At 42.2% G+C, this 13,342-nt stretch overlaps 1 protein-coding gene across 3 annotated transcripts in view; it reads right to left on the bottom strand.

Moving 5' to 3' along the window:
* The window catches only part of DACH2 (dachshund family transcription factor 2), a 290,074-nt gene extending 277,089 nt beyond the window's left edge, over positions 1-12,985 (bottom strand). Inside the window, exons 1-2 of one of the 3 annotated variants that reach the window (XM_087972089.1) lie at positions 12,516-12,950; positions 12,111-12,459 (exon numbers count right to left, since the gene is read on the bottom strand). In XM_087972089.1, the coding sequence (XP_087828215.1) occupies positions 12,111-12,459; positions 12,516-12,840 (674 nt within the window). In that variant the 5' untranslated portion in view covers positions 12,841-12,950. Of the gene's footprint in view, positions 1-12,110 lie in introns of all 3 variants that reach the window. The other 2 variants (XM_087972087.1, XM_087972088.1) reach the window with 2 other exon arrangements.
* Between the last annotated feature and the right edge of the window lie 357 nt (positions 12,986-13,342).

The raw sequence follows: 13,342 nt of genomic DNA, 5'->3' as shown, positions 1-13,342 counted from the left end.
AAATGGTTTTCAAGAGGAGAGAGGAGAGGAGAGGAGAGGAGAGGAGAGAGGAGAGAAGGAAGGAAGGAAGGAAGGAAGGAAGGAAGGAAGGAAGGAAGGAAGGAAGGAAGGAAGGAAGGAAGGAAGGAAGGAAGGAAGGAAGGAAGGAAGAAGACAGACAGACAGACAGGAAGGAAGGAAGGAAGGAAGGAAGGAAGGAAGGAAGGAAGGAAGGAAGGAAGGAAGGAAGGAAGGAAGGAAGGAAGGAAAAGAAATGGAGATGAGGCAGGGACAGAAGGAAGGAAAGATAAAGAAAGGAGGGAGGGAGGGAAGGAAGAGAGGGAGGGAAATGAGGTATTGAGGGAAGATAGGAAAAGAATAAAGAAAAGGATATAAGGGAGGGAGGGAGGGAAGGAAGGAAAGAAGAAATGAAGGAAAAATAAAAGGACATGAAGGAGGGAAGGAAGGATAAAGGGAGGGAGGGAGGGATAAAGAATAGGAGATGAGGCAGGGAAGGAAGGTAGGAAGGAAGAATAAATAAAAAGAGATGAGGGAGGGATGGAGGGAAGGAAGGAAGGAAAAAGAAAGGGAGAGTAGGGAGGGGAGGGAGGAAAGAAGGAAGTAATGAAGGAAAGATAAAGAAAGGGAGATGAAGGAGGGAAGGAAGGATAAAGGGAGGGAGGGAGGGAAGGAGTGAGGGAAGGAAGGAAGGAAGGAAGGAAGGAAGGAAGGAAGGAAGGAAGGAAGGAAGGAAGGAAGGAAGCCCATTACAGACTGCATGATTGAGGCTTTTCAAGAAGAGTTTCCAAAAGTAAAAATAAAGATGCTGGCCTTGCATGAAGCGTCAAACGAAGCAGAACAGAACAGCATGAGGGACACATAAATGTAATCACAGTGGACAATCAACAGAGAAGTCCATGCGAAAAAGGACACGGAGCTACTTGTAGCTGCATCATTCGTTACAGAGCCACAAAAGCAGTGAGATTTTGCAAAGCAGGCACTTTGGGTCCCTTCATATTTCAAGTTTTCCAACTTTAAAAATACCAAAACCCAGCAGCCCAGCAGAAGTTGGCAATACATAGCAGTGCCCAAGTTTAAAAACGCACCAATACTCAGGGGAACTTCTAGTATTTGGAGCAGAATACTTCCTATGGCAGAGAAGCCTTGCCTGTTATGATTTCTAGCAATTCATTTCTCATCCAAATATTATTATTTTTTAAAGTAGTCATTTATAGCCTCTAAAATTGAAATTCAACTTGAGTTAACATTTGCAAAGTGTTGTTTGTAAGCCCGATGCTTCTTTATGTTTCTTCTTTTCAATAAAGGAGACAGGTGTTTGTCCCCATGTAAAGTTACTACCTCGATACCCATGCTTCGCTACGAAATTATGTGATCGGGCAAGTTTTTGGGGAGGAAAATAAGGAAGAAAAAAACTGTGCCTCTGCCTAGCAGCATCCATCGCTATTCGCCTGGCTAGAGTCCTGTCAGTGTGTGAGAGAGTTGAGGGCTGTTTGGAAACTGAAACAGTATTTGCTGTGTGAGCAAGAAGGAGACAGCAAGGAACCTGGGCGTGGTAAGGCTCAACTGTTCTGTACTAAAGCTGCTTGATGCTGCGAAATTAAAACTGAAACTCCTCTGCTTGTGTTTTGCATTTGGAACAGATTTCTTTTCAGGTGGGGAAGAGGAGTAGAACTCCTTAGCATCAGAGCATGTTAATAATAATAAGATATGAAATACTGTTGCTCTGATAGTCATTTTGAAAAATCCTCTAAAAAACTTTAATAGTTATGTCTAAATTTACAGTGCGTGGAAATGTCTATTTTCCCCTCTTAAGGCACTACTAGGTTTGCACATTTATTCTCCAGTAAAATGAAATTACCTCTTTGGTCTTGAAATCAGAACTTACACTCCGTAATGAGAGCTAAAAGTTCAATGATCTGACACAGGGAAACATCTATTTGCTATCCTTTTATACAGCAGGATTCATCCATCCCACTCTTCACTTTCCCAATATTCAATTACATAACTCCTTTGAAAAGCTATTTAAGGCACACACACAAAAAAAACTAACAACAAGAAGAAGAACCTCCTGCGGAATAAAACAAAAAAAAATGCTTTTTTCAAAAGTCACCATGTTCCGTAACTTTTTCAAGTTACGCAATTAACACAAAGAGCAAATTAAATTTAGCAATTAACGTGGAAAACATCCTGAACCAGGAAAGCAACTGAAACGTCTTTAAGGCAAATGTACACAAAAGCATCTGTTGGCCAGGAATAAGTAACTGAAGCCTCCATGTTAAATCATACATATAATTCATCCTCAACTTACGACCACATTTGAGCCAAAAATTTCCAGTGCTAAGCAAGACAGTGAATCGCTCCAACTGCTAAGTTAGTAACTTTTTTTCAGTCCTGTTGTAACAGTCCCTAAATGAATGGTCTGAAGTTGAAAACTACCTGTATATCCATTTATCAGAATAATCAAAGTTATGCGAAGGGCACAAGTACAAAAAATTCTAAGCGAAAGAAATTAAAGCCACAAAAATACGGAAAACAGCCAGTCTGCATTTTATCTGGATACACATTCCCCCCCAAAAAAATCTGTTTGGCATATTTCACTAAATCATGACGATGTCAAAATGATGAATGCAGTGATTTCATTTCCTAAATGCAACCATTATATATTTATACCTTGATATATGTCAGTCGCAACATTTGTAGGAAGATGTTTTCACGCAGATCTCATTATAGTTACATTATTAAAAGGCCTCGGTTTATATTTAATTTTATATATTGATATATAGTTCTATATATGGGTAAGTTCCACTGGGGTGGGATAATTAATCATTCAGACTAAAATTCCATGTTGAACAGCCTATGAAGGAAGTTATTATAGCCACTAACTCTGAAAAGTTTTATGACTTTGATTTTGTCTTTTCCCCAAAATCCTAGTTTTTTTTTTAGAAAAAAAAAATTTCTTTTTTTCCTCCAATCCTCAGAAAACCTGGAGAGAAAGAGAGAAAGGGATAGAGAGAGAGGGAGAGAAAGGACGCCGCTACTTTAAAAACCTAAATCTCTCTGATGCTGCCATATTTGTAAGAACATTAATATATCTGTCACAATAAACCTTAATGTCCACTAAATTTGAAAAGTCTTTTTTTTAAAAAAAAACAATTTTATTGGTTTTTAAAGACAAACAAAATAAACAAAACATGAAAACATCCAGCTTTCTTTCATAAATATACAAGCAGTGTGTCGGTTGGTTTACCAGTTTTTTGTGCATCCATTTCGTAGTCTCAATTACAGTTACATTACATAATAACTCATATTATCAATCAGAAATTAAATACCCTGGTATCACTATTAAACAATCATTTGACTATAATTTTATTCATTCATACTTTGCGAGATAACTATAATTTACTTAAATTTGAAAAGTCTTATTATAATTTTCTAAATTCCACTCTCTTCTTAAACATTATGTTGGTTTTGGAGAAACAATTCCTGTTCTCCCCACTCAGGAAACTGAAGAGGGACAGAATAGAAAAAGAGAGAGAGAAAGAAAGAATACGGCTACTTTAAAAACTTCCATCTCTCTGATGCTGCCATATTTGTGAGAACATTAATGCACCTGTCACAATAAACCTTAACATCCACTAAATTTCAAAAGTCTTATTATAATTTTCTGAATTCCTCTCCCTTCCTAAGCAACATTATGTTGGTTTTGGAGAAATAACTCATTTTCTCTCCACTTAGAAAATCTGAAGAGGGACAGAATAGGAAAAAAAAGAGAGAGAAAGGATATGGCTACTTTAAAAACTTCAATCTCTCTGACACTGCCATGTACGAGAACATTAATGCATCTGTCACGATAACAAGCTAAGAATAACATCCAGACATCAAACTGAGCAAAGAATCCATCTGAGGTGATTCACTCGGATCCGTCTCATTGATTTATTAAACACAGAGCAGCATCTGCAGCCTCACAGAGGCGCTTGGCAAAATGAATGCAAGATCAATTCAAACAAAAACAAAACAAAAGAAAACAAAAGAAAACAGATAAATTGACGCATAATTTACATGCAGTTCCACAAACGGGCTCATCGTTTTATTCGAGCTTAAATGTGCACGCTTCTTTGATCAGGTGGTGTAGGACAGCAAAATAGTTTCCAAACACTTTTTGAATATACCACAAAGAATATAATCCAGGTGTAATTATTTGGCGTCAAGCTCAAGGAGCAAAGGCTACCTGGGAGTAAGTCCAGGACAGCAGGTGGAGGAGACCAGGGGGAGTGAGCAAAAGGTCATTATGCCAGGCTCAAATGTGTTACACAATGCACAAACCCTACCTCTATCCTGTGCTTTGGGAAAAAAACGAGAATTCCTGGGTAATTGGGAAGAGAGAGATAAAAATCACAGCTCCTTCACAATAGGCCTTGCTTTAACGGAACTCACAGGAGAATTAACTATTCTTATGCGCCCACACCCAAATTCTCTATAAAGTTCGAGAAAGCAATTCGCTACCCACAAAGATATTGCTAAACCAGATAATACCGCCCAACTACGTTTGAAAATGTTTGCGCAACGTCGCCAGAATTTCTGGGAGGTCACATATTGGCACCAGCCTTAATTAAGATGGTTTGTTTGCATTCCCATATTAAGGGGAATAGTCATTCTGGTTGATTTTTCAGTCTAGGACAGGAGTCAGCAACCCGTGGCTCTAGAGCCGCATGGGGCTCTTGCATCCCTCTGCTGCAGCTCCCTGTCACCAGTTGGCTCCATACCAGTTGGCTCCATAATTGATAGGGCTTTCAGTTAGGACAGGTGGAGGAAAAAGGATGCCGCGCTAGGAGGAGACTCTATGGTGGGGGAACCGGATGTCTGGTCAGCTCCAGAATTGAACAGGGGGCTTGTGGTTAGGACCTTTGTGGATCTTTTGAGTGTTTAAGGTTGCCGACCCCTGAACTAGGACAGGTAGTCCATGAGTTACAATCGCAATTGAGCTCAAAATTTCTGTTGCTCAGTGAGAAATTTGTTAAGTGAGTCACAGAGTTGTTAAGTGAATCTGGCTTCCCCATTGACTTGGCTTGTCAGGTCACCAAAAGCGAGTACGTGACCCTGGGACATGGCTACCATCATAAATATGAGTCAGCTGCCAAGCGCTTGAATTTTGATCAGGTGACCAGGAGGATGCTGCAGCAGTCATAATGTGTGGAAAACGGTCATGAGTCACTTTTTTTCAGTGCCGTTGTAACTTTGAATGGTCACTAAAAGTATGTTGTAAGTCGAGTAATACCTGCATACTGTTTAAAACCAGTCAATTCTACTTTCTTTAAAAACCACAAGTACAGATAGTCCTCGACTTACAACAGTTCATTTAGTGATCACTCGAAGTTACAACAGCACTAAAAAAAGTGACTTATGACTGTTGTTCACACTTGCGACCGTTGCATGGTCACGTGATTCAAAATTCAGGTGCTTTGCAATTGACTCATATTTATAACCACTGCAGGATCCCAGGGGTCATGTGATCCATTTTTGCAATCTTCTGACAAACAAATGGGGAATCATTTAGCAACCATATTACTCACTTAACAAATGTAATGTTTTGTTTAACAACTGCAGCAAGGAAATTTGTAAAATGGGACAAACTCACTTAACAAATGTTTTACTTAGCCACGGAAATCTTGGGCACAATTGTGGTTGCAAGTTGAGGACTAGCTGTAAACAAATATTACTTATTCAATATATGAATAAGTCAATGCCTTTTAATCAATAGAGTTTACTAGAGCTTGTCATTGTTCGGTTGGCTTACCTCTTACACTGCGCCTTGGAAAGATATGTTGTGTATTTTATGATTAACCCTACTTTTTGCTCACAATTAAAGGAAAAACACAGTTATGCAACGCTTAACTGTGACTCTACCCATTCTGCAGACGAGAGGTGAAACGTGAAAGGAAACGCGTTTTTTTCAAAACCTACAAAATAAGCAGCCGGATTAAATCTAAAAGTTAAATCCAAGATGTTCCAGTTTACAGTCTTGCCACCAAACTACAAATCAGTAAGCAGAGCACTTCAACATTCACACCCGTCTACAAGCTGGCAAGTTAATAAATATTTCTCTTTTTAAAAATATCAATCGCATCTGTCAACTCATTGACTAACCACTCTGGACAAGCCTTAATTCATGCAAACCACTTGACATTCAAAATATGGTCTTGTTTATGCGAAGATTATTGTGGGCATTCGAAAACTGTGATGTGACAAAGATTTTAACTTTTGGATTGTCTACATCTAACGGAGCAAGATTTATGGAGGTTTTCAAACAGATGCTACAACCAGAAAGGATTATGTCACAAAAGCAAGGCCCAAAGTCAGTTTTGGTTGGGGCTTTTATTTTAAAGCGTATACTCTTTTAATGGGAGGAACTGATCACAGTTTTAAATACATTTTTTTTTAAATTAAAACTTTACTAGCTCATTTATGAATTCCCTGTTTTTCCGAAGCCCTTTTAAAACTTCCTTGAGATTCCTGATTTCCGTAACTATGCATGCTTAAAATGGCAGAGACATCATTTTACAAATGTTTTAAATATTCAAATATCAGGATTTAAAGTAAGACTTTCTTAGTTCCTTTCTCCTAAGTACCTGTATTCAGAAGTCAAATTAATGGCCTTATCTTCCAGCTAAGTAAATATAGGCACGTAAATGTTTTTTAGTTATATGCCTAATATTATCCATAGGATCCTAGGTGATAAAAAGTCCAGAATTAATTACTTGCCTGAATTTCCACAGCAATCTATAAAATACGTGTATAAAGGCTATTATTGGAATTCCCTAGAGAGTCCCCAGTGAACACACATATATAATATTGAATAAGAAGATTTACTGAAATGGTACTTCTACCCAAAACTAAAATACAGCACACGGGAGTTTAAAAAAGGGACTACAATGGAAAAGAATTTGGTTTTCAACAACAGAGACACATTCCCGTGTTTCCCCAATCTTCCGACAAGAGTTTGGATGAACCCTACAGGAAACAAGTGATGTTCTCAACTTAGTAGAAACTACTATGGTTTAAAGATGTTGCTGTACTAGAAAAAAAATAATTTAAGAAGCATGGCATTTTTAAAAAAATAAATAAAATCTGTGCTTCTAGAAGAGGAAGGGATGGTGATGGAGGAGGAGGAGGAGGAGGAGGAGGAGGAGGAGGAGGAGGAGGAGGAGGAGGAGGAGGAGGAGGAGGAGGAGGAGGAGGAGGAGGAGGAAGAGGCAAAAAGGAAGAAGAATGAAGATTGTAATGGTCAAATAACATTCAGGGGGCCAATGCAAAGTCACATCCCAGCTGCACAAAGACATCAAAAGTCTCTTGACAATTTCACATTCCAGGTGCAAAAGATCGACCTTCTGTGGGGTTACCACGTCAGAATGCACTGTTGAATTTAAAGTCATACGCCTAAGGTTAATTAAGAAATGTTGACATAAGAAAAAGAGAGGAGCCCCAGACTTCTTATAAATTCTCCTTTCACAGTTCTGCAATCCAGTTTCTATACAGAGTTTTGTTTCAAGCTGCAATGTATAGGAACATTGTCAGCTGTCAGTTACGGGAACATCAAAGATAAATAATGTGTGGCTTTTTTTTATTGTAATCAAAGGACAGCTGTTTGTCATTTCCCAAAGAGAAGGTTATTTCACGTCCTTCATCAACAAAGCATGAAGTCAAAAGTAACGGGATTGGGGGGTTTTTGCTTTCCAAGGAAAAAAAGATGATGATGACTCGGAATTCAACAGTAGGATCGGATGGCTAAGAAATGTGACAATTATTTACAGCAAATTTAGAAGAAAGTCTCACTTATGTTAACGGGATTAATTTCCAAGGAGATGCGTACAGGACGACAAAATAAGGAACAAGCCAAATCGTGCCTTCCCTAACTTGTTTCCTTTAAAAGCTTTCTGTTTTTAATTAGACATCTACTTCTGTTTTTTAAACAAATCTGTTCTGTTTCATGATTTCAATTGATCTAGAGATTGCCATGCAGTTGCTCCCCAATTAAAATTTCATACCATCTCCTGGCTGGGTTTTATAAAGCTTCTGGAATCCGTGAGTCTCTCTGCACACAATGCCATAACCTTTTACCAAATGCATCCCAGTTAGTTGTACTTTCTGCACAAAAGTACCAGTCAAGACTTGACTTAAGAATTCTGCAAAGTTTCATTGGGTCTGAAGAAATAATAAATACCCAATTCGTTCTTTCGCCTGGTTATTTTTACAGACTCCAAATCAGATCTAGCAAACTCCTTTTAAGAGATGCCCACACACACACCCCAAAGCTTGGGCACCAAGATTTGATTATTTGATTTCACTGCCCTTGAGCGAATATAACTCCTGCCTCTCCAGTTACAAGTGGCTTTAGGAAGTAGCCATCCCTGTTTCAATTTGGCTTAAATGAGGAGATGGAAGGCGGAGGGGCTTATTATACGTTTTAATACATTTTATCCAACCCGCCCACATCATTTTGACTTGACATGGTTTAAAGACAGGAACTTCACAGAGAAGGCACAAGCTAAAAGACACGATGCCCCCTCTCTGAAATGAAAGAAACGCCTTAGCCATCTGTTCCCGTCCTATTTGAATACCAAGCGTCGCTTACGTGCGAGCGACCTTAAAGTAGAAATCATTTCTACTGCAAGAAGCCTCAACGCACAGGAAAAGCGAGTGACACCAAAGGGGAAAAGTCAACACTGCACACAAGACACCAAAAAGTGAGAGTTGTGGAGATTCTCAATCCTCCAGGTCATGACTGTCCCCAAAGAGGCTTTTTTCCAAAAGGCCAAACGGACTTCCTTGGTTTTATTTTCCTTTGAAAAGGTCTCGCTTCTCATCTAAGAAGATTCTTCAGTTCTGAAGTCCTGAAAAAGCTTCTTAGAGGAGAAGCAAAACGTTCTTAAACAAAAGAAAAAAAACAAGACAGTCCAACTGTCTTTTGGAAAAACACCTCTGGGACAGTCAAGGCTAAAACTTTACCTGCACTCCACTCAATGTGTGGCAATCAAAGGACTCTACTCACCATGTGTCGTTGAGCAGAGAGAAAGACGTTTTTCAAATTCTAGACAAGTGTAGAACGAAATAAAATATTTGGGCGTTTCTAGCCCTCTAAAATTGGGGCATAGCGATAATGCAAAGAGTGCCCCACTGTGTGCATAATAAAATCAGGGTTTTATACAGGCAGCAAATTCTAAGGGAGAACATGTACACCCCAAGAAACTTCCATTTGAGGCCGGGGGAGGCTTCAGATTTGCCAATCTGAGAGCTCAATCCAACTGCTTGATGTGTTCTTTTTAAACTAAACAAAAATAAAAAAAAAGATAACAAAGTAGAAAATGTTTTAATAATAAACAATGATCTAATAATAAACAATGAGTAGAAACAAAAGTTGGCAAGCTTTGTATTCATTCTAGGATCTCAGAAAACACATTAACAAGAAAATCAGCTTTGTGGCAGTTTAAAAAATTGAAAGAGCTTGGTCATTTTGATCAGAATTGGGATTTTTTTTTCTTCCTCAATCTTATTCCTACTGAAAATTTCATCTGATTTGAATGCTCTTGTACATTTACAATATGCAGAAAACTTTTCTATGTATTGTTTTACAGGATGAGATAAAAGAACTAAACTATTTGGAGAAACTGAGAGACACTTTCTGACTGTAACTATTTCAATAACTCAGGAGGCTGTAGGGCAAACAATACTTTTGAGAATGTTCCTTTAATTTACTTTATACTAAGGAACAGTTTTGCAAATGTTCATTCAGTTCTGATCTTACACCACTCCTAATGTTTTCAAGTAATCTGCATCCTCTTTGTGCATTGCAAATTATAATTCCAACCGCAAGAATTTAAGGAAATACAAAGTTTTAAAGTTTCATAACAAAGGAACTAGGGAAAAGTCTCAGATACATACAATTGGAAAACCAAGCGTATTTTTGGTGTCTTATAAAAGAAATGCAGAGTTTGATTTGTAATAGCAAAAAAAAAAAAAATTATCAAAACCTTGAATTAATCCTACTTCTTTCTATTCTGTGTATTTATAAAAGCATATTTTCCTGCTTGCATTTTGACTGAGCAGACGCTTATCCCTCATATGAATTTTGCAAAAGGTTTTTGCAGTAAGGACATCAAACAACATTAGTTCCAATATTACTATATGATCACCTTCCTTTAAGAAAATTTGCTGCCGGCGTTTTTTTGCCTGCTATTTACATAATCTCATTCAACCACAACTTCCCTCTGGGGGAACCAAGCATCCAATAGAGGTTTGTCCCACTTCTGGGGTTTACAGCCAAGGACTTGAGAGAGCAGATGGTAGTTTGAATGAACCTTGCTTGGATCTTTTCCTTATGGCAGGATCCTCAAATCGCAACCCAGTTTGTCTTGTTGGCTAGGTGAGAGCCACATGAGAACCCAGCCAAAATCTGGGGACCTTTGAATCTACCACTACTAAGATATGACCACTGACATGTCCAGCAGTCTTTTATCCCAACCTCCAGGACCTTAAACCCAAGGATACAATCAACTTCTAAGCGGTTTCTATAGCAACCAAGTTTTCTATTAGGGCAGATACACTATGCAAAATTCAGAGAAAGCGGTTAACAGAAATAGAAGCGGTCCTCAGCCTAGATTGATCCTTGTCAACTCACTAGAAGTTGTTTTTAAAGTAGGAATGTTTAGGATATTGCTGCTAAATGCAATCTTGAATCTCTTTTTTTCCCCCAAAGAATTTCTCTACTCAATAGTCAACTTTCCCTCCAAAGGGTGCATCTTTTAAAGAAGATTAAACTTCATAACTCTGAAGTGAATATATGGAAACTGAAGTGGAACTCAACAGCTTGACACCCTAACAAAAACATCAATGCCCTGTTGCAAAGGAGACCTTCCAAGCCAAGATTAAAGTACCCAGAGGCATATTTAAAAAAAAAAAAAAAAAGCAAAAAGTGGAACTTATTTTAAAGCATCATGTGCAACTGGCCTTAAATCCCAAAGTCTGTGTCTTGCTTGCAGGCAAGAGTGCAAAGGAATATGTCCTGCAAACAGCCCTGCCTGAAACCAAATGCCCCCTTATTTTTAAAGCATGGCCGTAGCTCCACATTGTTCCCACGCTCACGGGGTTTTAATAAGTGGCGGGCAAATCCTGTGTTTTGCAACCAGCTTCAGTAAAGTTCTTTTGTACAACCCAGCTTAGGGCACCAACTCAAAGAGGCGTCTTTTTACGGCCCAGAAACTTGCTTAAAAGTTGGACCACACCATCAACCTCCCTTCTCCTCACCCCTTCTCGACTCCCTCCCCCGCTTGCCTTCCCAAAGGCACGTAAATTTTCACAGCCAGAAAGTTTTGGGTCTCTCTGTCCCCAGACAAAGCCATTGTGGGGGGACCTCGGACTTCCTAGAAAAGTATCTTCTTTTTCTCTGAATGAATAGCCCCTCCAAATCCAGACAGGCGGAGAGGGGGGGTGGTTTGAAGTTTCCCACTCTTAAACTCCCCACTTGTCCACTATTCCAGGTGTCAAATTTCCTGCCCCCACAAAAAAAGTCTTCACAGACTGGCTCCTGTAAAGGTCCCAAATGCCAGAAGAGATGCAGGCTTTCTTTCTTTCTTTCTTTCTCTTTTCTTCCTTCCTTCCTTTCTCTCTCCCCCCTCCCTTTCCTTTCTTTCTTTCTTTCTTTCTTTCTTTCTTTCTTTCTTTCTTTCTTTCTTTCTTTCTTCCCTTCCTTCTTTCCTGTGTTTACTATGATATCGTGTGAATTACTTTCGAAAGGCCAAGAGCCGCTAGCCGGAATTGTTTCCTAATTTCCAACCGGGGGTGGACGGTGGAGAGGGAATCCCAAAGCACCCGTTAAAGAGACCCATGCCACGGAGCGCGACCTCTCGCGTGCCCTCTTTAAGCACCCCGGCACGCCCGTAACCCCCATTCACACGTTCGGAAGCGATTTCTCTCGCCCAGGAGGGTTTTGGTTTTTTTTTAACCCCTTCTGTTTCCCGGCGTCCGAAGGGGCTGCTTTCTCCCTCTCTGCCCCCGCTTCCCAAACGGGGAAGGGGTTTCTCTCTCACACTCACACACACACACACACCGGCGCTCACCTGGCGTTGGTGCAGTCGCTGTACAAAGTTTCGAAGTCTTTGCGCGTGATGAGCTTGCACCGGTTGACGCCCGGCTGGATGGCGCCCAGCCCGCGCAGGATGCGCACTTGCTCCACGGTGCACACGACGGGCGCGATGTCCAGCCGCTTCAGCTTGGTGTAGACGGTGTGCAGCCCGCCGACCAGGTGCTTGAGGAAGAGGTCGAAGACCTGCGGCAGGCAGATGAGCTCCTGCCCGTCCACCACGAAGGAGGCCACCTTCACCCCGTGCAGGTCCACCATCTTGCACTCGTTGCCCACCAGCGGACCCGACGGCGCCGAGGCCCCGGAGACCCCCGCCGCCGCCGCTGCTGCTGCTGCTCCGCCGACGCCTCCTCCTCCTCCGCCGGCCGCGACCCCCAAGAGCCCCCGCCGCCCGCGGGCGCCGCGTTGGAGATGAAGCCGTGGAGGAGGCTCCCGCCGCCGCTGCCGCTGCAGCTGCCGCCGCCGGCCAGCCGCGGGGACTCGGAGGGGCTGGGGGCATAAAGAGGGTCCGGCCGGAACAAGCCGGCCGAGCCCCCCGCGCTGCTGCTGCTGCTGGTGGTGCTGCTGGTGCTGCTTCCACCGCCGCCGCCGGTGCTGCTGCTGCTGCAGCCTCCGCCGCCTCCTGCTCCGCCGCTGCTTCCTCCTCCTCCTCCTCCTCCTCCGGGGTTGGAAGTTGCGGGAATGCTCGGGGGAGAAGACACGGCCATGCTCTCTACCCCTCCGCCCCGGCCGCCTGGCTCGGCGTCGGCGTCGGCAGCCGCATCCAACCCGGCCGGCTCCACTTTTTCCTCCAAACTGTTTGCCGCTTCCTCGAGGAAAGGAGGCGAAAGCAGCCGGCGAGCGATGCAAAGGGGGGGGGGAGGGGGAGGGGTTTGGACCGACCCTGGCCCGGCCCCGCCCACGCCCCGCCCCTTTCCCCGGGGAGCGCCGAGAAGCAGCCTGCTTGCCCGCCCAGGCGCCTCCTCGCCCCCCTCTCCTCTTCCCTCCTTCTGCCCGCCCTTCCCTCTCTCTCGAGAGATAGATAGATAGATAGATATACACATACGCACACACAAAACACATACACACACACAAAACACACACGAAACACACCGCGCTCCGGGCTGGGGGGGGGGGTCGATAGGTGGGAGGGGTCCTTCCCTCGCTCCTCCCACCCGGAGCGCTGGTAAGGGGTCCCAGCCGGAGTGGAGGGGGCTTTTGCAGAAGCCT

Source organism: Notechis scutatus, chromosome 10 (genome assembly GCF_049901735.1).
Source record: "Notechis scutatus isolate UNSWTSFEM ecotype Mainland chromosome 10, rNotScu1.2, whole genome shotgun sequence".
Taxonomy (NCBI): Eukaryota; Metazoa; Chordata; class Lepidosauria; order Squamata; family Elapidae; genus Notechis; species Notechis scutatus.
The sequence above is the reverse complement of the archived record's forward strand: the minus strand, read 5'-3'. Positions and strand labels throughout refer to the sequence as shown.